This window comes from Clytia hemisphaerica, unplaced genomic scaffold, assembly GCF_902728285.1.
Source record: "Clytia hemisphaerica strain Z4C2 unplaced genomic scaffold, Clytia hemisphaerica genome assembly, whole genome shotgun sequence".
Lineage (NCBI taxonomy): Eukaryota > Metazoa > Cnidaria > Hydrozoa > Leptothecata > Clytiidae > Clytia > Clytia hemisphaerica.
This window is the reverse complement of record NW_027104548.1, coordinates 1,518,730-1,543,380: the sequence shown is the minus strand read 5'-3', so window position 1 is coordinate 1,543,380 and position 24,651 is coordinate 1,518,730. Positions and strand designations below refer to the sequence as shown.

At 34.0% G+C, this 24,651-nt stretch overlaps 6 protein-coding genes across 6 annotated transcripts; all 6 read left to right on the top strand.

Moving 5' to 3' along the window:
* Nucleotides 1-321: 321 nt before the first annotated feature.
* LOC136822816 (TNF receptor-associated factor 6-like) lies at nt 322-4,145 on the top strand. Its single transcript, XM_067079128.1, has 7 exons — nt 322-530; nt 711-756; nt 1,035-1,139; nt 1,578-1,742; nt 2,128-2,202; nt 2,316-2,393; nt 2,978-4,145. Exons 1-7 carry the CDS (start codon nt 373-375, stop codon nt 3,635-3,637), a joined length of 1,287 nt encoding a protein of 428 aa, XP_066935229.1. The 5' UTR covers nt 322-372; the 3' UTR covers nt 3,638-4,145.
* A 104-nt stretch (nt 4,146-4,249) lies between these two features.
* On the top strand, nt 4,250-8,060 carry LOC136822815 (TNF receptor-associated factor 6-like). The gene is made up of 7 exons (XM_067079127.1): nt 4,250-4,424; nt 4,591-4,636; nt 5,312-5,416; nt 5,540-5,704; nt 6,151-6,225; nt 6,804-6,881; nt 7,117-8,060. The coding sequence occupies exons 1-7, from the start codon at nt 4,270-4,272 to the stop codon at nt 7,801-7,803; spliced, it is 1,311 nt and encodes a 436-aa protein (XP_066935228.1). The 5' UTR covers nt 4,250-4,269; the 3' UTR covers nt 7,804-8,060.
* A 412-nt stretch (nt 8,061-8,472) lies between these two features.
* Nucleotides 8,473-11,402, top strand: LOC136822814 (TNF receptor-associated factor 3-like). Its single transcript, XM_067079126.1, has 7 exons — nt 8,473-8,658; nt 8,946-8,991; nt 9,161-9,265; nt 9,438-9,602; nt 9,685-9,759; nt 9,865-9,942; nt 10,241-11,402. The coding sequence occupies exons 1-7, from the start codon at nt 8,504-8,506 to the stop codon at nt 11,183-11,185; spliced, it is 1,569 nt and encodes a 522-aa protein (XP_066935227.1). The 5' UTR covers nt 8,473-8,503; the 3' UTR covers nt 11,186-11,402.
* Nucleotides 11,403-11,575: 173 nt separating this feature from the next.
* Nucleotides 11,576-15,133, top strand: LOC136822813 (TNF receptor-associated factor 6-A-like). Its single transcript, XM_067079125.1, has 4 exons — nt 11,576-11,772; nt 12,079-12,124; nt 12,782-12,859; nt 14,297-15,133. The coding sequence occupies exons 1-4, from the start codon at nt 11,618-11,620 to the stop codon at nt 14,939-14,941; spliced, it is 924 nt and encodes a 307-aa protein (XP_066935226.1). The 5' UTR covers nt 11,576-11,617; the 3' UTR covers nt 14,942-15,133.
* A 2,490-nt stretch (nt 15,134-17,623) lies between these two features.
* LOC136822754 (TNF receptor-associated factor 6-like) lies at nt 17,624-21,103 on the top strand. Its single transcript, XM_067079036.1, has 7 exons — nt 17,624-17,837; nt 18,022-18,067; nt 18,832-18,936; nt 19,073-19,234; nt 19,475-19,549; nt 19,807-19,884; nt 20,253-21,103. Exons 1-7 carry the CDS (start codon nt 17,671-17,673, stop codon nt 20,850-20,852), a joined length of 1,233 nt encoding a protein of 410 aa, XP_066935137.1. The 5' UTR covers nt 17,624-17,670; the 3' UTR covers nt 20,853-21,103.
* Nucleotides 21,104-22,029: 926 nt separating this feature from the next.
* On the top strand, nt 22,030-23,975 carry LOC136822762 (TNF receptor-associated factor 6-like). The gene is made up of 5 exons (XM_067079044.1): nt 22,030-22,224; nt 22,440-22,485; nt 22,690-22,794; nt 23,093-23,254; nt 23,778-23,975. The coding sequence occupies exons 1-5, from the start codon at nt 22,073-22,075 to the stop codon at nt 23,973-23,975; spliced, it is 663 nt and encodes a 220-aa protein (XP_066935145.1). The 5' UTR covers nt 22,030-22,072.
* The last annotated feature ends 676 nt before the right edge of the window (nt 23,976-24,651 follow it).

Below are 24,651 nucleotides of genomic sequence, written 5' to 3'. Positions count from 1 at the left end.
AGATATCCATTATAAATGTGTTAAATGCATAACCAGGTAGGTCCATAAAAGTATCACTTGTTTTCTGGTGATTCACGACTCACACACACATTCTTATTGCATCAGTTTGATGGTGCATCTGAAAATTAAATTAAACGGTCAGCACTCTGTTTTTTCGTTGGTAGTATTCCCATTTTAATAAAAAGGTGTAAGAAAAGAAAGTCTATATGGTAGTCATCTTATAAAAATAATAGGGTGAAAATTTTCTAAAGATATTCGCACGAGTTTGGAGATATTTCTGCCTGGCCCCTGATTTTCTTTATCTTAATTTTGTTCAGCTTTTTTTGACCTCCAGAATAAAAATAAGGAATTAATGTAACTAATAAAAACAACATGGCGGAGAACAAAGGAGGTTATGATGTTGAGTTTCTCCACGAACAATTTGATGATATGAAATGTTCAATTTGTCTTTTGATCTTACGAGAACCAATGCAAGCTGATGAATGTGGTCATAGGTTTTGCAAGTCTTGCGTTGTTAACATTGAAAAAAGGTGATTAATATATTTGCAATCTCAATGTTTTGATTTTGATTAGTTTTAGTAGATCTACAATTTCTCGGCTGACTTTTTTTTATGATAAGATTTTCAATGCATTTGATTTTCTTCTTCTTTTTCTAGCTGCCTTTATAAGATATAACATTTTTAATTTATCTTATATATCACAACTTTTAGTGGTCAGAAGAAGTACATATGTCCTCAAGATCGAACCAAAATGACTGTAAGTATTATTGATTGTATCTGCACAGTTTTACCCCGCTCTCTCCTGATTTCCTATGGTCCAAAAAGGTCTTCTATTCTGAAGAAGGGGTAGTAAGGAAGAGAGGGTTGCGACGAAGAATTATTTGTCAGGAGTCTGTCCTTTTTTTGTATCTTTTATCTAAAATTTTACCAATTTACACTTGATTTACACTTCATTATCCGAATAAGAAAATTGTTAAAATCTTGTAATTTATAACTTATCAAACGTATTTTTTTTTTTTTTTTTTTCTTTCAAAGTTCTTCAAGGACAAAGGTCGTGAACGAGAGATTTTAAATCGTCCTGTAAAATGTATTCACCACAAAGAAGGATGTTGTTGGGCTAAAGCATTGAGAGAACTGGAGGTGAATGAAATATGATCGCTGATATATTGTACTTACTCTCGGTCATCTTGGTCATAAATATTACCTGAAAACAACTTTAGTTTTTTTAGGTTGACGAGGGCTTAATTTATGGTTATTTGCAGAAATTTCTGATCTTTAAGGATTGTTAGAGATGTTTATAACTTTCAAGAAATAAAGATTATTTTGGGTCTTGAGATTGCTTGTGATTGGTTGTCAGCCCTTTCACAAAATTTAGTACAAATTTGACAGAGGGCAAAGTTGACAGAAAGCGTGCGTTTTTTTAGCAAAATAATAAAAGGCTCGAATAGCGATCGTTAAATTTCCCTAATGTAAAGTATTTCTTTATTTTTTATAAATTTAAAGCTTGAGTTCAAAGCACGATATTCCAACCAAAATCCTTATGTAGATGGAATTGTTTTAATTTCGATTATTCTTTAGTACCATACAAAAGAATGTGATTTCGAGGAAATGGTATGCCCTTTCAACGATTGTGGATATAAATTTCAAAGGAGGTTCTTGGCCAAACACAACAAAGAAGATTGTTTATACAGAACGATGCTGTGTCCATTTTGCGACGAAGAGTATTCTTTCCACCTAGAACAGGTAATTTCGTTTTTGTCAATCGTAAATACAGATTCTTAAGTACAAAAGTATATGTATCTTGTGGCTTTCGGCGGAGCCAGAAATGATGTAGCCTGACCCTTTTTCTATTTGCTGACACCTACGCTTGCTGACACGATCGAAAGCTGGAGCCTACATTTAGCTCTCAGTTACTCACCACTCAGACCAGATTACCAATAATCTATGTTACTCATTCGCAGAGTTGGCGGTGACTAAATATGAAACCCACCATCCTTGAGTTTGGGAATAGTACCCAGCCACTGATTCTTAAGTAAGGCTGACACTAGGTTTAAAGGGATTTGTCAGGTAGGTTGTCTTCTAAGCTTTCTTTTTTTTTTTAATTATTTTTACCTGAATTTTTTTTCAGGACCACATTGAAGATTGTGATTATTTACCAATTTGTTGTGACTATTGCCAAGCCCGAGACATTCCAAGATATAAGGTATCTGATTTTTATTCTATTAACTTGTTCTTTGTAGGGGGTAAACTCTTAGGATTTTTCTAAATTCACAATTATGTCACATGAATTATAAAGTTTGGAAAATTATATTTCAGATGGAGACCCACTTAATCCAGAAATGTGCTAAAGCGCCAAGACAATGTGATTTTGCACATTTGGGCTGCGAAGAACAGGTTTTTAAAGATATATGATTATTTTTTTATCTTTTTAACATACTGTTCCTTGCTTAATTCCAGTTTAAGGTACTTTGAGGCCTCCTCAATTAGGATAAACATTTATTTCTCACATTATTGCATGGAAACTTAAAGGTCTTAGAAGGTTCCCTTTTGGAGTAAAAACAGAAAAAATTCAGCTAACTTCTTCCATAAGGTAAAAAGAACTATAGCTGAAACAGGCTGAAATCAAGAGGCATCAAGTTCAGCACTAAAGGATAAAAAATTATTTTTTCTTTCTTCTTTTTTCATCTTCATTTTCTAAAAGATTTTTGATTTATTTTTCTTAGAATTTATAATGCACTAAATTATCTTTTCAGCTGTATATAATATGTTATAATTAAAGCATTGGTTGAAAATGGCAAGTGACACAAGGATTAGTACAAGCTTAAAGCGAATTGACTTTTAGTATAGGCATACCGGCATAAGTTTAGTTTTTACAAGGGGTACAACTTTAAAACATGTTATTTTCTTTGATAATCTCGTTATAGTTTACCCCTAATGTTATACTCTACTCATTTTTATCTCATTATTATTTTGTTTAGATGCTGATGTATGACATTGCTAAGCATAACACAAATTTTTCTGACCAACACATCAATCTAGCTCTTCAGAAAATTTCTGTCAAAGAAAACATTATTGAGACAATGCGTCAGGATAAAGAAGCTTTAAAAGAACAGAATAGTGACCAAGCAAAAGAAATCCAAAGATGGAAAGGTGAACTCCAGAGGCAATATAAAGAACAATCAAATATCACAAAATCAGATTCCTTGAAATGGGAAATATCGGCTTTCACAAATGAATTAGCGAAAGCGACACAGTGGAAAATGCATAATATCCAAAGTAAAAGCTTTTATACTTCATTGGGATATCACATTAAAGTTGAGCTTTATCCAAATTTTCGTTTTCAAAATTCTGTTGGTATATTTGTTCAAACTATCACTGGTAAATTTGATAAAGACTTAAAATGGCCGATGGATAAAGCTCTGTTTCATTTTCACATTTTAAACAAAGATATTCGTTGGATTCACAGGCATACTCTAGAAACAACTGTATACGAAGCAGATATCAAAGGACCTCTTCAAAAACCTCCGCATACCTCTCATCCACTTGGTAGTCACAAGCTTTTGAGTCATGCTGAATTTCCGACATTTCTCAAAGATGATACACTGTCTTTGGTCATCAGTGTCGTAAATGTAAAATAAACTTTTAAAAGTTGATGTTCCTCTAGAATTGAATACGATGTATTTTTCTTTCTGGTTTTATTTTCTTCTCAGTATATTCTTTTCTATTTCATGTTTGGCTCCATATTTATACAACGCTTTTCCTTACCTAGGACACCCCTTCATCCAGTCTTCTTCTTGCTATTCCAAATCTCCACTCGAAATTAAAAAAGTAAATAATTTGCAGGATTCAGACAGCACCTACTAAAAGCTTAACGGCAACACTTAACCTATGAGCGTTTTTTATCGTTCGTTCGTTCGTTCCTTTCTTCCTTTCGTCCGTCTGTTTCACTTTTATCCAGCACTTTCTGTGAGCTGATTTTTAAATTAGATGACCCCGTATAATTTTGGTCAATTTTTTCAATTTTATGAATATTAGGAAGATTTTCAAGTTATTTTAGATCTTTTATATTATATATTTATAAATTTATGGCAGTTATTTTTTCCTTAGATATATTGTACAGTTCCTATATTTGAAAAATAGTTCCATTCGAGATTGAGCTTTCAGAAAAACAATTCCTATTTTCGTTAATTTCTTTTTGATTTGATCCTCTACAATATTAACGACACTCACAGGAATACTATTTCAGCATAACTAATACAAAATATATACAATGAATGCAATGGGAGGCTATGACGTCGAGTTTCTCCACGAACAATTTGATGATATGAAATGTTCAATTTGTCTTTTGGTTTTACGAGAACCCATGCAAGCTGATGAATGTGGTCATAGATTTTGCAAGTCTTGCGTTGTCAACATTAAAAAGAGGTATGTTTTATAGGCCAAGCTGATGATCTTCAATTACTTTCAGTAGATTTCTTAGTAATTTTTTTAAATAATAAGTTGTTAAATCATTTCAAATCTCTTGATTTTCTTCTTGTGCCTGTTTTCTAGATATAACATTTATGATTATCCTATATATTATAACTTTTAGTGGTCAGAAGAAGTACATATGTCCTCAAGATCGGACCAAAATGTCTGTAAGTATTATTGATTGCGTTTCTCTTGAAGGGTTATTTCTTCTGAACCATAGGGGTTGGCTGATATTCTTTCAGATGAAAGGGGCAGCAAGGAAGAGGGGATGGCCATGAAGGATTTTTGGTCGTTCGTTCGTTATTAACTTTCCTCGTGATTGGCTCATTAGTTTTTTCTGATTTTTTGCACAAAGATGTATAACTTTAAACCGTCGAATGTGACGAAGCCCGATTTTCGAAAAAAAAACTTTGACTTTGTGAAAAATTGGATCATTAACTTTTTCTGATTTTTTGCATGAAAGTAGGGTACCATCATAGGTAAAAGATGGCTCAAGCAGATTTTTTCAAAAAAGTTTTTTTGGCTCAAAAAACTCATGTTTATCTATAAGAATCACTATTAATAAGCATACATCAATGTTCTTAGCCAAATTACTAATTTTTTTTATGAGATAGATGTTTCTTTTGCTCACGAAATTATGAAAGAATATTTCAAGAGCATGAAATTTTGGTTTCTAAACGTTTTTTTATAAGAAACAAACGACTAATTTTAGTAGATCGTCACTGTTTGTGTTCTGAATGATTGTTTAATGGTAACGCTCACGTAGATATCAATTATACATGTGTTAAATGCATAACCAGGTATGTCCATAAAAGTATCACTTGTTTTATTGTGCATCTCAGCTTTTCAGGGACAAAGGCCGTGAACGAGAGATTCTGAACCGTCCTGTAAAATGTATTCACCACAAAGAAGGATGTTGTTGGGCTAATGCATTGAGAGAACTGGAGGTATATGAAATTTTATTTGTTTTATTACATCTCAACTTCCTTTACGGAATGAACTTTCGTAGAAAGAAATTTTGACGAATTTCAGGCTCAAGAAAAAAGTTTTTAATTTTGATTTTTATTTAGAACCATACAAAAAAATGCGATTTCGAGAAAATGGTATGCCCTTTCAATGATTGTGGATATAAATTTCAAAGGAGGTTCTTGGCCAAACACAACAAAGAAGATTGTTTATACAGAACGATGTTGTGTCCATTTTGTGACGAAAAATATTCGTTTTACCTAGAACAGGTAATTTCGTTTTTAAAAGTCGACTTAGTATTAGCTCTTTTTCGTATACTTTAATCGAATAAACTTTCGCGGGAATAAAATTTCGCGGATTTGGGTGTCGTCTGCGAAAATCCAAGAAATTAAGTCCTAATGGAAATTTGGAAGGGCCTCATCCGCGAAATATTTCTAAACAAATTTCAAAATTATGTCAAATAAATACTATTTGAATGGTTACTTGCACCAAAGAAGTGCAAATAATTTGTATTTCAACAACCAGCATGCATGATTTGACAGTAAAAGTCACAAAATTGTGAAATTATTGCCACTCAATAGTGTCAGCCGCGAAATAAAGTCCCCGCGAAATTTTTGAATTTCACGGATAGGCCCAACCGCGAAATTTAATCCCCGCAAAAGTTTATCCCATTAAAGTACACTAAATAACTTTATTTTGATTTTTCTATTTTCAGGAGCATATCGTAGAATGCGACTATTTGCCAGTTTGTTGTGATTATTGTCAAGCTCAAGAAATCCCAAGACACAAGGTTTTCATATTTTCTTCATCTTTATTGTTAAAAACTTTTTGGACCTACCTCGGAAGTCCTTTAATTTAACCCTTGTTCGTTCGTTCGCCCGTACATTCGTCTGTTACCAGCTTTTCTCGGGATCGGCCCATTAGTTTTTTCAGATTTTTTGCATAGTGATGCAAAAAATTACAGTACCAAAAAATTGATGTTTAAGCCCGATTTTCGAATAGATAAATTTTGGGGGAAATTTGGGCCAAAAAGTGGCCAAAAGTGGGGTTTATGGACTTTCTGTAAAATTGCTTCATTAGTTTTTTTTTTTGCATAAAGACAGGTTCTTCAATAAGTGGCTTAAGCCGTTTTTTTCGGTAAATTTTTTTGGCTGTAAAAATCGGATTTTCTTATTTGGGGAAATTCCCTTTTATCTTTTTTGGGATAATGAGCATTTCTCGCGATAAATTTGGTATTTTTTCTGATATTTTGCAAAATGATGTATAATGGTATTGTTTAAAATCTGATGGAGCCCGAGTTTCGAAATTAAATATTTTGCTGGTTGGTCCATTCTTATGTTTTATAATAATATTAATTTGCTCTTTTAGATGGAGACACATCTACTTCAAGAATGTGCTAAAGCGCCAAGAAAATGCGATTTTGTACATTTGGGCTGCAAAGAACAGGTTTTTCCTTGCCTTGATCTGAGATGTTTCTCTTTATAAAAATGTGCCATGTATGATTATTATTGGAAACAATTAAAAAGGAGGCTGATCTAGAAGAATCAGGACTCGCAAACATTTCGGAAAAATCAATAAATAAGAGATAGTATAAAGAATATCCGGGATGGAAATCTAGAGAAGTATATCACATTTTACTTCTCCTCATTCTAAATCTATCCTTGTTTTTATTTGTATTTAGATGCTGATGTGTAACATTGCTAAGCATAACACAAATTTTTCTGATCAACACATTAATCTAGCTCTACAGAAAATTTCTGCTAAAGAAGATATTATTATGGAAATGGGCCAAGATCTTGAAAGGGTACGGAATAATCAAGAATTTTTGCAACAAGAAAATGCAATGCAGGCAGAAGAGATCGACAGATTGAAAAAGGAGCTCCATAAACAAGTCAATAAACGACCAGAAATCGAAAAATTAGATAAACATATATGGACAATTTGGGGGTTAACAAATGAAATAGAGAAGGCCAAGAAATGGAAAGTGGAAAATGCATCTACCAAATGTTTTTATACCTCACGAGGATACCACCTCAAGGTTCACTTGTATCCAAATTACCATGGCAACTCTATTGCACTGTTTTCTCAGATTGTGTCCGGTGAATTTGATGAGAAGTTGAAGTGGCCGATGGAAAGAACACAATTTCATTTTTCCATTTTAAATAAAGATAAGCAATGGACTCCCAAATTTCTTATCGATACCAGTTATCATCGACAAGATAAAACAGGAGCTATTCAAAAGCCCCCACACACTTATTATGAATGGAGTACTTCATCATTTTTAAACCATGTAGACTTCCCAACCTTTCTTAGAAATGACAAGCTTACAATTGGAATTTCTGTATCTAGTGAGAAAAAAGCGTTGTAATCATTTTTTAGGTAAACTCTAGTCTATTTTAGTATATAGTTCTTTTATCCACAAGTTTCAGTTGTGTTTGCAGGAAAGTGTATGTCATGGACTGCTGAAGTTACCTAGAGATTATTTGAAACAGTGTAAACTGATCTACTGTATGGGTGTTATAAACTTCTCCTGTAGTCTTCTATCTCTACCCTCAAACAAGTTTTGATAATTGATCCAGGTATTCAAGACCCCTGTTAAAGAGCTGCCATCAATCTTTGGGTGACAGAAAGTGTTTTAACAGAGTAACTTCCTATTTTTAAATTTCGTGAAATGTTCATTTTTTAGATTAATTAGTAAATTGAGTTTGTAAATATTCCTTTAGTCTATATTTTTTCAATTTAAGTATTTTTCAAGTGATTTTTACTTCCTAGATTGTTTTTATTTTATATGTTAGTTATAAGTTTTATAGTGAAGTTTTTTAATTAGAATGTGCTTGAGTTCTGGAATAGATTGATTTATAGTCAAAATTGGTTACTTTGAAAATAACATTTTGCTATGGGAAGTGATTGTGCTTTGTTCTAAAGTATGGCAAACAGAGAAAACGATAATTCCTATGCTTGAGCGGGAATATTCCAATTTGATTTCAATTTTAAAAATTTTATTCGTTCTTTCATACTCACGTGTCTCTTCTTTCAGCATAACTAATACATAATACGAAAGATATACAATGAATGAAATGGGAGGTTACGATGTGGAGTTTCTCCACGAACAATTTGATGACATGAAATGTTCAATTTGTCTTTTGGTTTTACGAGAACCCATGCAAGCTGATGAGTGTGGTCATCGATTTTGCAAGTCTTGCCTTGTTAACATTAGGAAGAGGTAACTATTGATGCAAATTGTGAATAGGATGAATCTAAATAAACAAATCGATGGAAATCTTCATTTTTATAGCGAGATTAACACAGCTACAACAGCGAATAATTTTTATGGATATAGTCCTGACAAGACGAGGAATTCATCTTTCTTCTTAATTGTTGCTGAGGTCCACTTATCAGGAACCCTTATCATATAAGTTACACTAAGTATTGGACTTTCACAAAGAATTTCGTTCTTTTCCATCTTTGATGCGTGTATTTGATCTTTAATGGTATTTTGTTATTTTTCAGTGGCGAGAAAAAATATACGTGTCCTCAGGATCGGACCAAAATACGGGTAAGTGCGAATCACGTGACAATCTATTTTTCTGTTATTTTGAAATAATTGTCCAGTCATATTTTACCGAAGTCGCTTGTGAGTGATTCCAAAGGAGAACAATCATTTTGTCACTCTTTCAATGTCTTAGTATATTAAAATTTTACGATACTTGGTTTTCCTTATGCAGGTCTTCAGGGACAAGGGTCGTGAACGAGAAATTTTGAATCGTTTTGTAAAATGTATTCACCACAAAGAAGGATGTTGTTGGGCTAAAGCATTGAGAGAACTTGAGGTGAGACGAACTACCTTACTTACTACCAAATAAATTTATTAGAAAATGCCTGCCCCCTCCTCCCATTTTTGTCTGTCCAAGTATAACTCTTCTGAGTGACATAGCACTATTTTCCAACGAAAAGTCAGGGTTTTAATTTTGACATTTTTCTTTACTGTTTCTTTTGTTATAGAATCACAAGAAGGTATGTGATTTCGAGGAAATTGTATGCCCTTTCAACGATTGTGGAGATAGATTTCAAAGGAGGTTCTTGGCCAAACACAACAAAGAAGATTGTTTATACAGAACGATGCTGTGTCCATTTTGCGACGAAGAGTATTCTTTTCACCTAGAACAGGTAATTTTGTTGAAAATTGTTAAATTTACCTTCCTGTTCTTTGTTTTATGTTTAATTATGTACAACTTACTTTTTTTTTCAGGAGCATATCGTAGAATGCGTCTATTTGCCAATTTGTTGTGATTATTGTCAAGCTCAAGAAATTCCAAGATACAAGGTTTTATAACGTTATTATTTTTTTCCTCAATATATTAGTTAGAGCTTACCGCAATAACTGCTGTTCTAAATTTTATGTTCGATTAAAATTTTTTTATCATTTCAGATGGAGACTCACTTAATCCAGAAATGTGCTAAAGCGCCAAGAGAATGTGATTTTGCAAATTTGGGCTGCGAAAAACGGGTTTATTTTACCTCATATTTAATTCTTATTGAAGACTGGCTTATCCTTACAGAGGATGTCCGGTTCTGTGTAGAGCGATTTAGAAGTCGCCCCGTTAGAACCGTCTTACGCTGTAGTTTATACTGTCTGCCAATTTGGCGAGACTGACACACAGTTTTTTGGATCAAGTGAATAACAGCACCGAATGAGAATCGAATGAAATTCTAATTAAGTTGTTTGTAAGTCACGATGTTGTGTATTGTGTTATACGATGTCTACTCCTCATTCTAAATCTATCCTTGTTTTCCTTTGTATTTAGATGCTGATGTATGACATTGCTAAGCATAACACAAATTTTTCTGACCACCACATTAATCTAGCTCTACAGAAAATTTCTGCTAAAGAAAATATTATTATGGAAATGGGCCAAGATCTTGAAAGGGTACAGAGTTATAATATAAACCTACGACAAGATATTGAAGAATTACGGAACGATAATGTTAACCTAAACAAACAGGTTGCATCCCAAGCAGAAGAGATTCAACGGTTGAAAACTGACCTCCAAAAAGCCAAATCCTTGAATTCAGACCAGAATATTTCGAAGATAACGGGATCAACCAACAAAAGTTCAGCTTTTAATGCGCAATGGCAAGCATTTAATCAAAGAATAGCAAATGGCCAAAGACAAGCTGCAATGACTCAAAGTTCAGCTTCAATGGCTCAAACAGCTGCCTTTGCTCCAATACCAACTTCATCAGCTGAATCAACTTCGATGCTTCGAAGACCATTTTCGTTAGCTCAAATACCAACACGTTTGAATTTCACAAATTTCTCACGTGCAAATAAACACACTTGGCGCGTTCACAATTTTTCAGTTGAAGTCTCCAAAGCCATTGGTATGAATTCATTGATGCCGATAAGCAAATCATTCTATACTTCACTTGGATATCGCATCAAAGTTGACCTTTATCCAAACTTAAATAAATTCGTCGCAATTTATTCTGCAACCATGGTTGGTTGTTACGACTCAAATTTGAAATGGCCAATGGAAAAATCTCAATTAGGTCTTCACGTATTGGGTCAGGAAGATGGAAAGCAATATGTGAGCAGTTTCCATATCGAAACTTCGACTTGTCAGGCATTCCGAAAACCACCACACCTGGTTGTCCCCTTCGGTTGCGAAACCTTTCTGTCACATAATGATTTTGGAAAAGCCATCAATAATGATATACTTACAATCGTTTTCGATATGGTTCAACAATAACTCATTTCTTGATGGTCTGGATTCTGTTAGTTTGATTCCTGTTTATTTGAAAGTATCGTATGAGAAATTCCGTCCTAGTGAAATTATAAAATTATAGAATATGACTATATGAAAAATGATTAAAAAATATTTTCAAATTATAGATTAATTGTAGGATATAAATGTGTAAAAAATATTTTCAAATTTTTTCCAAATTATATTTGATAACATTTACGTATGAAATACCTTTCAAATTCCTTCCTGTATGACTTTAAAAGGATTCAAATGCCAAAGATTCTTTATAGTTTTTTCCCTTTCTTGATCTACGTTTGCATAAAAAATATTCTTGATATCGAACGTGGTTTTTCATTGATCCTTAACTAATAATATGCATTCTCTATCCATAGAAAAATCAATATACTAATCAGAAATTAACTAATACTGTATACACTGATGGATAACCTTGGTGGTTTTGACGTTGAGTTTGTTCTAGAGGAGAAAGACGATTTGAAATGTTCAATTTGTTTACTGGTGCTCAGAGAACCAATGCAAGCAGAGCAGTGTGGACATCGATTTTGCAAAGGCTGTGTCATCAACTTACCTAAGAGGTAGATAGTCTTCTCATTGGTTTCGCTAGTTTCCAGTGCCCTGTGTGTAAGAAATTTCAGCTGTGCTCAGGAAATAGACGATGACCAGATCAATGTTAATGGGGCTATTCATTTCAAATTATTTTGACTGCAATGACTGCCTCATTTTGAAAGCATTACCGAGGTAATTAGATTCTACTTAGGCGAAAGGTCATTTAATTTCTTCTATAGGGACTAGTTTTGATTCTGCATCAACAACCTAATGCATTTCAATAGAGATATACTCAATAAATTTATATATTTTCACATGTACGTTATATATTTCAGCGATAAAAAGGGATATATTTGTCCGATCGATCGAAGCAAAATGACGGTAAGTATCCGAATGATATACTAGGAAAATACTTTTAATGATTTTTAATAATTTTTAATGATTTCAATTAATTTTTTGTCTAAATGATATGTCTGATTATTTTCCTAGTTGTTTCAAGATAAAGGTCGTGAGCGGGAAATTTTGGACCGCTTAATTAAATGTGTGAATCACACAGACGGATGTTGTTGGACAAACGAGTTGCGAGAACTGCAGGTGAAACATACATGTGTGATCTCGTCTTGAATTATTTGTGAAATTTTCTTATTATTATAAATGAGATTTCATTGGAAGATTTTTCCTAAGGCATGTATCAGTTAAATTAAAAGTCCATAATTTTTGACAGGATGAACGATGAAATTCGGAGTTATTTATGGTAAATCAAGGAAAATGAAGTCTTTGTCTATTTTGTATTGGTGATAAGATGAGGCAAGCGTTGGTTCTTTTTGCATCTTAGAACCACGTGAAAAATTGTGAATATGAGGAACTCGTTTGTACTATGACTGGTTGTGGTACAAAATTTCAAAGGAGGTTCTTCTCAAAACACAACGAAGAAGATTGTGTCTGCAGAATGATGTCTTGTCCTTTCTGCTTTGAAGATCCTTTTCCCGACTGTATTATATTCATCTCACTGTAATGATTTCTTCTATATAATTTTAGATGGAGACTCACTTAATCCAGAAATGTGCTAAAGCGCCAACAGAATGTGGTTTTGCTCATTTGGGCTGCGAAAAACGGGTACATTTTTTCATGCTTCTTGCTATAGTGTTTTGTACTCCTATTCTTTAAACATTGTCATTAAAAGATATCATCTCTCTTACATGGTAGAGTATCTCTCAGTTCTGGAGAAAGTTTTCACAGCGTTAGAGCTGAAAATGTACGATGAAAGATAACATTAAAGATAGCTAGCTATATACACGTTTTTTTTTTATAAGGAACCTTAACTTTGCTCTGAGCCTGGAGTTCCTTATTTTTACAGAGAATTTCAGTCTCAAAGTTCCTTATCGAGTTCCTTACTACATAGGAAATTTTGAACTTTTTGCCCCTTGAAAGATCAAAATTTGGTCAAATTAGTCCCAATAAGGTACATTATTTTCAAATCCACTTATTCTCAGCCTGAGCAGTTCCTTAACAATTCCTTATTTTTTTGACTATTTTCAGCCTCGAGTTCCTTATAAACGTGTTCCTTATAAAAAAAAAACGTGTAACCATGACTGGACTATATCATATTTATCACTGAATTAATTGATTTAACTATGTTCTGTTAACAAACTAATAATAACTAATAATATACTCTAGATTTTTCCGCTTTTCAACAATTTTGATAATTTTTAGTCCTACCTCGGAGGTCCTTTAAATTGACTTAAATGAACTTAAATATAAACTACATAATTAAATGTCCGTCCGTTTGTTCGTCCGTTCGTCTGTTACTTTAATCGGATTAAATTTCTAAATTTTCGCGAGTCAGAGTTTTGAAAGATTTCGCGTGGATTTAATTTCGCGAGAATGGGGCAAAATTTTGCGAAATCGCGAAATTTAATCTCGCGAAAGTTAATCCGATTAAAGTCTGCTTTTCTCGTGATTGGCTCATTAGTTTTTTCCGATTTTTCGCACAATGATGCAAAATGGCAATACCTAAAATGTTACGGAGCCCGATTCTTTGGGGAAAATGTTTTGGACAAATTTGGTCCGAAAACTGCCTAAAAAAAGTTTTTTTTGGACTTTGTGCAAAATTGCCACATTAGTTTTTTACTGATTTTTGGCAAGGTTCTCTAAAAAGTTGCCGAAGCCGTTTTTCCGGAAATCTTTAAAATCTGCATGAGCCTGATTTTAGAAATAATGTTTTTTTGGGGGAAATTTGGGCCAGAGAGGGCCTAAATCTGGAGTTTTTCGGAACTTGTGTGAAATTGCTTCATCAGTTTTTTCTAATCTTTTGCATCAAGACGGAGGAGAAGGTTCCCTTAAAATTGGCTGACACCGTTTTTCCTGGAGAATTCAGTTTGGCCGTAGAATCAGATTTTTGTTTTTGAGAAAATCAACTTCTGTCATTTTTAGGGAATTTTTTTGGAATTTTTAGTTCGCATTTTTTACTATTGTTGCCATTTTTCTATTTTCTTATTACATTAGCCTTCAGGTAGGTAGCTAGTTTATTTGGTTTATCCTTTTTTATTACAGATGTTGATGTATGACATTGGAAAACATAATCAAAACTTTTCTGTACAACACATGAATCTAGCCCTTCAAAAGATACATGAACAGCAATCGGAGATTAGAAAGATGGCAGATGATCTGCAAAACCAAAAGGCTGAGATTATGAGACTGAATGAGTCACTGCTGACAGAATGCTGGAAAACTAATGTCACCAAATCAGACAGACATTTATGGAAGATAATGGGTTTCAGCAATGAAGTGAAAAAGGTCCACGAATGGAAACGAGATAATATTCAAACCATATCTTTTTACACCTTTCAAGGGTATCACATTAAAGTCGACCTTTATCCAAATTACCGCTCAGGAAAACATCTTGCAATTTTTGCTTACACTGTAGTAGGTGAATTTGATGAAGATTTGAAATGGCCGATGGACAAAACAACATTAAAATTCACAGTTTTGATAAAAGATCGTCGTAGTTGGGCTACCGTTTACCGTATCACTACAGATAAGAATCATTATAAAATTGCTGCATTTCAAAAGCCCCCACACATCGCTCCTTGCTTTGGGACTACGCAATTTATCAAGCATAGAAGTTTAAGTGAATTTCTATACAACGATTCACTTACAATAAAAATAACTGTTATTAACCATGTCCTTAATAATTAGTATCACTTCAAATTAATTCTAATTATGAATTTCGTTTTATATCAAAGTTTTAATTATTTATTTATAGAAAACTTTTATCTTTATTTTTAGAAAAATATTAGATATTGTGTAGTTACCTATGTAGCTATATTTAAAAATCGGTAACTTACGATTTGAACCTACACCCCATCCCTATCCCCTCCATCCCATCCCAATCCCCTCCATCCCATCCCAATCCCCTCCATCCATCAACTACGTTTGAAACAGATGACGTTTGAAAAATAGTGACGTTTTTGTGACATTGATACAGAAGAGCGTTTTCTACATCGGACTGTCCCTTTCCCAACGCAATGAGCTTGAATCGAATGCTGTCTCTGGTGCATTCTTATTTCACCTTTCCCTCGACTTGAATGCTATGATTGTTCTGACAAGAGGGTAATTCATAGTAGTAAAGCAAAGTCGATTTTTAGATTTTTAATGTATTAACTAGTGTATATGTTAGCTTTTTATTAATTTTCCACTTTGTTCATATTTAAATAAAAATATACTGTTTTGATATTGGACCAGCAAACTTAAGGTTTAAGTATCTTCATACGAAGAGCGTTCTAACTCTTCTTCTTGTCTATTGTTCTTATAAAAATTTCTAATGTAAGAATCTCTTCTTCTTCCTAGGAGAGGGCTTTATAGGTTTGCGAGATGACGGGTATGTCCGAGCCAGAAGTTTAGGGTTCTACCCTAAGAGAGAGAGAGAGAGAGAGACTACCTTTGTGATTTTAATGAGAGATCCTTCTTATATAGAATCGTACATAGTTAGTCTTCTGGCATAAGTTGTGTTTATTGGCCAATGAATTACTTTTAAAATGATAATGATAATAATACTATACAAGTTCGCAGGCCACCGTGCGAGCACATGGGCCTCTATGAACCGCTCTTTGTTTGGTTTACAATTTTCTTAAGATAGAGTTTTTTCCTAGGGCTCCCCCTGACTTTGAATTTAAAGTTTGCGTCCTTTAGTGAAGTATTCATTTCTTGGGCTTTCATACACCACTCTTTGATTGTCTTCCTTTCACTTTTCGTAAGATCTTCTGTCACCCGGAAGGGCAATCTTTCTCCTTTAGTGATTGCTCTTAACACTGTATTTTTGTCTTCTTCGTTTGCAAATCGGACTTTTATTGGTCGATAGCCTTTTTCGTCTTCCTTTTCCTTCGAAAATTTCCCGATTCTTTGAGTTTCTTCAATCTTTATATTCCTTAAGCGTAGTTTCAAAGGTAAGACTTTTTCATTTAGATATTCTTCGTCGTAGATTTTGGTTGACTCCTCTGAATCTTCAGTGGATTCGTCAACACCATGAAGAATTAGATTGCATGCCGTGGATTGAATCTATCGTTCCTCCTGTTTTTCCCTTCGAAGAACGTTTTCTATGTCTTTCTCGATTTGCCTTGACGCAACTGCTGCATAGCTTTGTGATCTATTTTCTCCTTTCTTCTCAATAATGTCTTCCATCTTCTTTTCGATCGTTGCCATTCTGGTCTCAAAGCTATCCTTTATTTCACTGATCATTGTATTAACGTCTTTGGACTTTAGTTGAGTGATTTCTACGTCCTGGGCTTTCATTATATTTTCGCAAGCTTTTATCTCCTTTCGGAATCCTGAAACTGTTGATGTTTCGCATGAATTGACCCGTTCCAATAGATCAGGAGTGATCACGACACAATTTTGATAAATAAAAGCTCTCGATTTGTATGTTAGACATAACTGGATTTGATAGACGGGGAGCTTTGAACAAATGTAGTGTACGATTCGATTGCACTTTTTACATTCAAGTGTGTCTTTGGATCTTCCTTCTTCACTTGTAACACATTCAGATGGGCTGCAAAGGTCGTAAATTGATGCTGAATTCGGTTGTTTTCGTAGATTTTCCTGAATTTTCTCCGCCATATTTACATCTTTTAACAACACATCCAAAATTATGAAGAACAAATCTTTTAGTGAGTTAAACCACGGTGTTTGTTTTCCCCTTGAAATGAACAAATCTTATTTGTTGAAAAGAACATCGTATGTCTTTCTGTGACGAAGGAAAACGTGCAATTTTAAATATTTACACGCTTTCTTTTATAAGAATACTGACAATTTTTGAAGCCTCCGGATATTCTTAAGCCTGAAATGTTCTTAACATAACATTTTCTTATTTTCACTATTTTGTGAGTATTTTCGCCCATTTTTCTAAAAAATCGGGTGTTTTAGAGTCTGCATAGCCTTAAAATTTCCTTAATTTGTTCTTAACATTTTGGTCATCGAAGCCTACTGTTCTTATATTGTTTGTTCTTACAGCGTACAAGAAAAAACAAACTTTGAATTATAGTACTTCAAGTTTTATCTTTATCGAATCGTCAGCTATCAAATGAAAAATGACAAATGCTATGATTTTATGCTGGAAAATTTGGATTAATCGTAAAAAAATTGGAATGAACCCATGTACAAAATGTGTACAAAATGTGTACAAATGATAATTCTCTGTAGACGTTCTATATGCGTGAAGATCAAACTTTAGACTTGTAATTTGCTAATGAAAATTTATTTTGGTGACGGCATTTAGAGAAATCAGTTCAATTCTTTTTATCATTTTCAGTTTGTATTAAAAAAAAAACATGTTATTCATTGATCTTTGTGTACCCAGTATCTGTCAATTTATCTTATAGAGAAAAATAAGAAAAACAAAGTAGAAAAAATAAGAAAAGCAACAATAAATAATGGTGGAGAAGATGTTGTCAGGTGGTTACGATGTTGAATTTGCCACTGTTTACCCTGAAGACAACGTAACTTGTGCAATATGTTTATTTATCCTGCGAGAACCGATGCAAGCTATCGAATGTGGGCACAGATTTTGTAAAAGCTGCGTAGCTGATTTGAAGAAAGGGTAATAACTGATGTTGTTTTAGTGATTAACTTTTGAATTAGGAAAACATACCGGTCATGCTACTTAAACATGGTTTACAGGCTTTTTATGCTGGTTGCTTTAGAATGTCTCAGTTTGATAGATTTTCTAAAAGTTTCTTCTGTATTGCTCTTTAACTTTTAATTTTCATGCGTTTTTCTTTCAGTGATAATGGAAAGCACATGTGTCCCGAAGACAGGAGTGAGATGAATGTAAGGTTTTTTTCTTTTCTCCAATTTGAAACCATGGCTGTTCTTTACCGGGTGAAGAGATAGCGGAGTGTCGTCCTTTAGATAGACCGATCACGTCCCTTGAATATTTTTGTCATATTTTTGTCCGTTTAGCAAAGAAGGAGAACTTCAGATTCGCGTTAAGGGAACGATCACAAAATTCACATCCAATCCATAAAGTTTGCAAATTCAATATTTGTCCGTAAAAAGACTGAAATTGGGCAAACATACTCTAGTAGTAGTGGTCGCAAATTCTGGACTATTTTTATGATGTTTCTGCATAGAAGATTACGGTATACAATTAAAATGATTATAATGAAATCCCACGGGGGTACTAGGGTTGCAAGCTGACGGGGGGTGCCGCCCGACTTTCGAACTTTGGACCCTTACCGGGACTAAAAAGGAGAAAACAAAGGGAATTTTTGGGAATTTTACGACCCTTAGCGGGACAAATTTGACAAATTTTGACCAAATTTCGATCTTTCAAGGGGTAAAAAGTTGAAATTTTCCTATTTTTCCGACCCTTAGTGGGACTGAAATTTGATTTTCTGATTTTTCCGACCCTTAGCGGGACTTTGGAAGTCCAAAAAAGGTACCCTTGAGGGCGGCACATACCGTACCCTCCATTTGCCTAAGTACCCCCCCCCCCTCCGGAATGAAATATAACGTAATGAAACTTCTACTATAGAAATTTTCTCTACTACACAATTATCACTAACGTCTCTTTTCTCAACTTTTTCCTTTAGCTTTTTCCCGACAAAGGTAAAGAGCGAGAAATTTTAGGAAGAGCAGTGAAGTGCACTAATGTTCGAAATGGTTGTTCTTCTGTTCAAGAACTGCGCAATCTGGAGGTGATATATTTCACTTTTCAACTGTCAACATTTGAAAAATAATTGAATAAAAACCGATTATAAAGCTATAGACCCTTTGAAGTTCCGATCATGACGTTGATTACATCATTGATTACCTTAATTCAATTTTACATAGGATCACAAAGAACAATGCGACTTTAAAATCGTTAAATGTGTCGTTGAATCGTGTGCTGAGGAGTTTCAAAGGCGATACGAAGATCAGCACTACAAAAAGTGCAAATACAGAATGGTTCAATGCCCATTTTGCAACGAAGATTATATTTCCGCTTTTGAGGAGGTTTGTTCGTAATGTTTCTTAATTTTGTTTTTTTTTCGTATTGTTTCTTAATTTTGTTTTTGTATTTTTCCTTGGTGCAAAGGATGGATGCAATTTTTGTGTTTCGTTTTTCGAAACTCTGTTAGCTAGCCATACAGTGACCATAAAGATGAATTGTAAATGGCCCCATAACTCAGAAAAGAACGATTAAAAGGAATTCCCTCTCCTTACTTGATTTAATTCAGGTTTAATGTTTTTCAGGAACACATCGAGGATTGTGAAGAATTTTTGGAATGTTGTGATTTTTGTGACACCGTTGGTATACCAAGATCGAAGGTTAAGTTTTGAAATTGATTCAGCCAATCTATCTAGATTTAGCTAACTGTTAATTGGGTATTAATTGGCGTTTTTATTATTTTCATATACATGAAATCAACAGTAGTTATTCTCAATTGAGTGAGAAGGTGTGTTTGAAATCGCTTATGATCGCCGTTGCCAAATCTTTTCTGGAACACCTTGCAAAATGTGTGTATGTGTGTTTCAGCAAATAACAAAGTTATCAAGGAATCTAAGACGCATAAAACCCTTTCTAGATGAACGACCATCTCACGAAAGCTTGTAAAAAGATTCCACATTCATGTAAATTCGCTTCAATTGGTTGCCAAGAAAAGGTAACTTATTTTCTTAAGAAAGTGATTAAAGAAACTGTATAAGAAGAAACATATCAAGGTCCTTAAATGTCACATCACTGAATTCTCAAAGCATTTTTACCGTGATTTCATTTATGGTAGAGAAATTTCCATCGACAATCACATGTGTGTTTCCTAGGGTAAATTCGGATCTCTGTGGCACTTTTAGCCGAATAGAAAATATTATAGTGTCAAAAGTTCTTCTGTCCAGACGTATTTTTCAATAACATGTGCTGATTTTCCGTGTAAAACTCAGTTTCCGTCTCAGATGAAAAATATATTGTTGCTGAGATTAAGTTTGTAAAGATTAATAGTAAATATGTAATTTAACTCTCTAATTCGCTTACTAGATGATCCTGGATAAACTGCGTAGTCATCAATCCATTGCAACTGAACATCACCTTAATTTAGCTTTGGACAAAATCTGTGAACAGCAAGATGAAATAATATCTTTGCGAAATTCGCAAACGAAGTTCTCCAATTTATTTAATCAGAGAGTAGGTCTTTCACTAAAGGAAAATCATGTTTGGACAATATTAGGTTTTGATGAAAAACTTAGATTGGCGAAACAACAATCTGATTATCTTGAATTAACGGAGGACTTTTACACGTCGCAAGGATACAAGTTAAATTGTTGCCTTGAATCTTCAAGACCTTTCACACCTGATAACGATGATTCAAAAAGACGTTGGTTTGCTTTATATTTCTGCACCATAGAAGGCAATTTCGATGAGATTTTAAAATGGCCCCTTGTAATGAGTATCGAACCTTCAATCGGAAACGATGAGAGAGACCTATTGACTTTAACGACTGAATTTCCGAAAAGTTTCGCAAAACCTCCGCATGGAGAAGGTGGTTATGGCTATAAACAGTTTACATCAGAAGCTCAAATTATGAATGTCATAACCGACGGTACACTTACTATAAACATTAAAACAAAACAATTATAGATAAGAAGAGGAGAAAATAATTTTTGAAAAGTCAAACATTTTTTGATGTTTGCTAAATCTTGGAAGTTATCAAAAGTGGATTCGATATTCATTCCATCAATATAATAGACGATAATTTGACGTATGCACTTTGTTAAAATGTGTCCTTCGAGGACCCATGCAGGCTGTCGAATGTGGTTTTGGAAGAATTGTATATCGCAGTTGAAGAAAGGATTATAATTTTCAATAAATTTCGAAGATATTCTTTCAGAGATGTAGATGGAATCATGTTTAAAATTGAAGCAATCTATGGAATAAAAATGTCCCACGTGGATTCTTTTGTTAAACCACCCAATAACAGCGATAGCGGTATACTATTTATAACACTCTTCAATATCTTTCGAAGAAATATTGACCTCAAAGATTATGCGAGATTATGGCATCACAAAGATTGTAAAGTACATACCTGTGATACGTAATTGATGTGGTGGTCATTCTGTTTAATTGAATCGGTTTGTTTTCATTGCTTTCGATTTAGAAATAAAAATACTCTTCTATAATTTCTGTCTTTAAATTTGTCTAGCACCTCAAAAGAGACCTATGTGTGTTGGTTTTGGTAGGGTATGAAAGTTGCATTCGGAATATATTTTCTCGGTTTACACGTCCGTTCGTTCGTCCGTCTGTTACCAGCTTTTCTCAGGATTGGCTCATTAGTTTTTCCTGATTTTTGGCACAATGATGCAAAATGGCAATGCCCAAAATGTGACGGAGCCCGATTTCAAAAAAAGAAATTTGCCGGAAAAAACCGGTTTTTTGGCATTTTCTCGAGATTTTATCATTAGTTTTTTCTGATTTTTTGCTCAAAGATGCGTATTATTAATGCCAAAAATGTGGTCGATTCGGATTTTTGGGAAAATATTTTTTGCTATATAACTTTCATCAGCAGGTTGGTTCATTCAGCATCTAGCTTGTTAAAGGATGTTTCACACTGTTTGATGAAATTTCAGTAGTGAATTGGAACAAATATCCTTCTTTTTCTTTTAATTGGCCTGACCACTATATTTTGTATCCAAACGAAAATTTACTTTGTTTAGTTTAGTACGATATTTATAACAACAATTACTGTACCTAACTGTATTGCACAGATTCTAAACGATTCCATTCTATTATTGAAATTATACAATTTTCATTTAGAAGAAATAACAAAAACGAAACTACTAAAATCAAATACCTTAAATACAATGAAAGGTGGATATGATGTTGAATTTATAAAAGAGTATCCTGATGACAATGTGACATGCTCGATTTGTTTGTATGTTTTACGAGAACCTTTACAATCGATCGAATGTGGACACAGATTTTGCGAAAGCTGTGTTGCTGATTTGACAAAATGGTAAATACTTTGATATGCCAAACATTAATTAAGAACATGGCCATCGAAGTCAGGCGGCAGGTATCTGTAACTCTCCCTCTCAGAGAAGGGTAGGCTACTCTAGAAGGAAAAAGCCATAGCTACCCCATTTTCATTGTTGTTGAGAAGATGCTTATGTATTTGATTGAAAATACAAATTGGCTAGTTTAACTAGAAATTTGTGTTTTGTTTTTCAGTGACAATGGAAAATATGTTTGTCCAGAAGACAGGAATGAGATGAGTGTGAGGATGCATTTATTTTTTTATTAATTTTCTGATTCGAGCCTGAACGAGGAGTTCTATTTACTTCAAATTACTGAGAAAATCTAATTATAAAAAGTATTTTATGAGGGTTTCTCCTAGACGGGAACTGGGAGTTAGTTCGAGGGCCTACTGTGAGTCCTATCGCGTATACAATTTTCAAAAGTGCAATCTCTCTTTTTATAGCTTTTTCCAGACAAAGGAAAGGAGCGGGAGATTTTGGGAAGAACTGTCAAATGCCCGAATTCTAATGCTGGCTGTAGGATGACCCTTGTGTTGCGATATCTAAATGTAAGTTATGTTCATTATTTTTGTTTTGACATTAGAGAGTGGTTCTGTGGAAGATCAAGTCTATTTATGATTCTTCTATTCTACAGTACAGTAGCGTAGACAGGGTAGAAGGAACATTTACATAGGAGAGCAGAAGATTGAAACGGCACAGTAATTATGTTTTTATACCACGAATAGGTAAGTGCTTTGTCGTAAAAAACTACTCGTCTACGCAGATCGTTCGTCACCCCTGTCTACGCTACTGTAGGTAAGTAAGTTAACCTCATCTGATTTTACATTTTATTTTTTAAACACGAAGGAGCACGAAGAAAAATGTGACTTTAAAGTGGTTCAATGCGTTGTTAGCGCATGCGCGGAAAGATTTCAACAACAATATGAAGACCAACATTACAAAGAATGTGAATACAGGATGATCCAATGTCCATTTTGCAAAGATGATTATATCATGGCCTTTGAGAGGGTAACTTGATTCCATTATTCTGTCACCAATAACGTAACGATCAAATTTCAGTGATATTCGTGATTGTGGTCGTGATGATTGCAAATAATTGGTGGGAGATTTGCCGATGTGTAACCTGAGATCAGATTGTGAATGTTTTCTGCACACCACGCTGAAGCTCTAAAGGGATGTGTGAAAACATAACAATCTGACTAATATGCAATCTCGAAATCGTAAGGACCGCGTTTGTCTAAAAGGACTGGGGATGACAACAAAGTTGCTCGATTGTGTTTATGAATAGGGCGCCGTATCAGTTTTTGACTTTTTGGCGCACAACAAGATTTTTGTTGTAAAATTTTCCGCGGAAGGACTATTTTCCTCAGATGTATAATGTTCAAGCGCCTTCAGAGGTTTACCGTGCGCGTAAGAAAAGGTTACCGATGTGGGTCTCTTTAAAAAGCGCTTTTAGAAACTTAGCTTTGAGGTATATTTTGATGAGTTTTAAAATGATTTCAATACTATTAACGGTCAACCTCGTTTCTAGGAACATATCGAGAATTGTGAAGAATTCTTAGAATGTTGTGATTATTGTGATGTGATTGGCATACCAAGATCTCAGGTTTGTGACTTCATTAAATGCATTGTTTGTCTACCTACCTGTATATTTCTTAATTTCGTTTTAGCTCACCTTCTTTGGGGTAAAATGGTTACGGGTTATGGGTGTGATAAAAACTTTGAGTAGGCGACGGAAGTTTTTCCCCATAAAACTTTGTTCAAGCGAGTTTTTGTACTACCATACTGACTTTTCGATAGATATTTACACATAGATAGGAAAATTTCAAAATTTGATAAAAATTGTTGATAATGCATTTGTGTATTTGTAGATGAAAGCTCATTTATCTCAGGACTGCAATAAACTTCCACATGCATGTTTATTTACATCGATCGGATGCACAGAAAAGGTAATCCTTTTATTTATCCATGTGTACTCACGAAATGATTCAGACTGTAAAAGAAGACTATTGGAAAATATTATGCTTGCTTTAGCCTTTCAGAATAAATGAATTTCGCCGGGAGGATTTTTTTATAGCAAACAAGAGTTTCTTCCCAATTCGTCAAATCAATGAGGCTGAAACTAAAATGCGTTTCTTTGTTTCAGAGCACGAAAGATAAATTGTCCAAACATCAATCAAACTCTACAGAGCATCATCTTCGTTTAGCATTGGCAAAGATCACAGCTCAAGATCAGACAAATTGTAACCTACAGCGAGATATTGGTACACTCCTAAGTTCACATAAAAAGCTCTTAGATTCACAAATTGCACTTCAAACCTCATACGCCGCGCTTAAACGTTCACATTTCCAACTTCAAGAAAAAGTCAACAATCTGACAAATCAGAATGGTATCTGGGAAATTC

Coding starts and splice junctions, on each gene's coding strand:
- LOC136822815 (XM_067079127.1), top strand. CDS start 4,270: ATGAATGCAATGGGAGGCTATGACGTCGAGTTTCTCCACGAACAATTT. Junction 4,425..4,590: donor GTTGTCAACATTAAAAAGAG/GTATGTTTTATA, acceptor TATAACTTTTAG/TGGTCAGAAGAAGTACATAT. Junction 6,882..7,116: donor ATTTGGGCTGCAAAGAACAG/GTTTTTCCTTGC, acceptor ATTTGTATTTAG/ATGCTGATGTGTAACATTGC.
- LOC136822813 (XM_067079125.1), top strand. CDS start 11,618: ATGGATAACCTTGGTGGTTTTGACGTTGAGTTTGTTCTAGAGGAGAAA. Junction 12,125..12,781: donor TCGATCGAAGCAAAATGACG/GTAAGTATCCGA, acceptor ATATAATTTTAG/ATGGAGACTCACTTAATCCA. Junction 12,860..14,296: donor ATTTGGGCTGCGAAAAACGG/GTACATTTTTTC, acceptor TTTTTATTACAG/ATGTTGATGTATGACATTGG.
- LOC136822814 (XM_067079126.1), top strand. CDS start 8,504: ATGAATGAAATGGGAGGTTACGATGTGGAGTTTCTCCACGAACAATTT. Junction 8,659..8,945: donor CTTGTTAACATTAGGAAGAG/GTAACTATTGAT, acceptor GTTATTTTTCAG/TGGCGAGAAAAAATATACGT. Junction 9,266..9,437: donor AAGCATTGAGAGAACTTGAG/GTGAGACGAACT, acceptor CTTTTGTTATAG/AATCACAAGAAGGTATGTGA.
- LOC136822816 (XM_067079128.1), top strand. CDS start 373: ATGGCGGAGAACAAAGGAGGTTATGATGTTGAGTTTCTCCACGAACAA. Junction 757..1,034: donor AAGATCGAACCAAAATGACT/GTAAGTATTATT, acceptor TTTCTTTCAAAG/TTCTTCAAGGACAAAGGTCG. Junction 2,394..2,977: donor ATTTGGGCTGCGAAGAACAG/GTTTTTAAAGAT, acceptor TATTTTGTTTAG/ATGCTGATGTATGACATTGC.
- LOC136822754 (XM_067079036.1), top strand. CDS start 17,671: ATGGTGGAGAAGATGTTGTCAGGTGGTTACGATGTTGAATTTGCCACT. Junction 17,838..18,021: donor GTAGCTGATTTGAAGAAAGG/GTAATAACTGAT, acceptor TTTTTCTTTCAG/TGATAATGGAAAGCACATGT. Junction 19,235..19,474: donor ATATTTCCGCTTTTGAGGAG/GTTTGTTCGTAA, acceptor AATGTTTTTCAG/GAACACATCGAGGATTGTGA.
- LOC136822762 (XM_067079044.1), top strand. CDS start 22,073: ATGAAAGGTGGATATGATGTTGAATTTATAAAAGAGTATCCTGATGAC. Junction 22,486..22,689: donor AAGACAGGAATGAGATGAGT/GTGAGGATGCAT, acceptor CTCTTTTTATAG/CTTTTTCCAGACAAAGGAAA. Junction 23,255..23,777: donor ATATCATGGCCTTTGAGAGG/GTAACTTGATTC, acceptor CCTCGTTTCTAG/GAACATATCGAGAATTGTGA.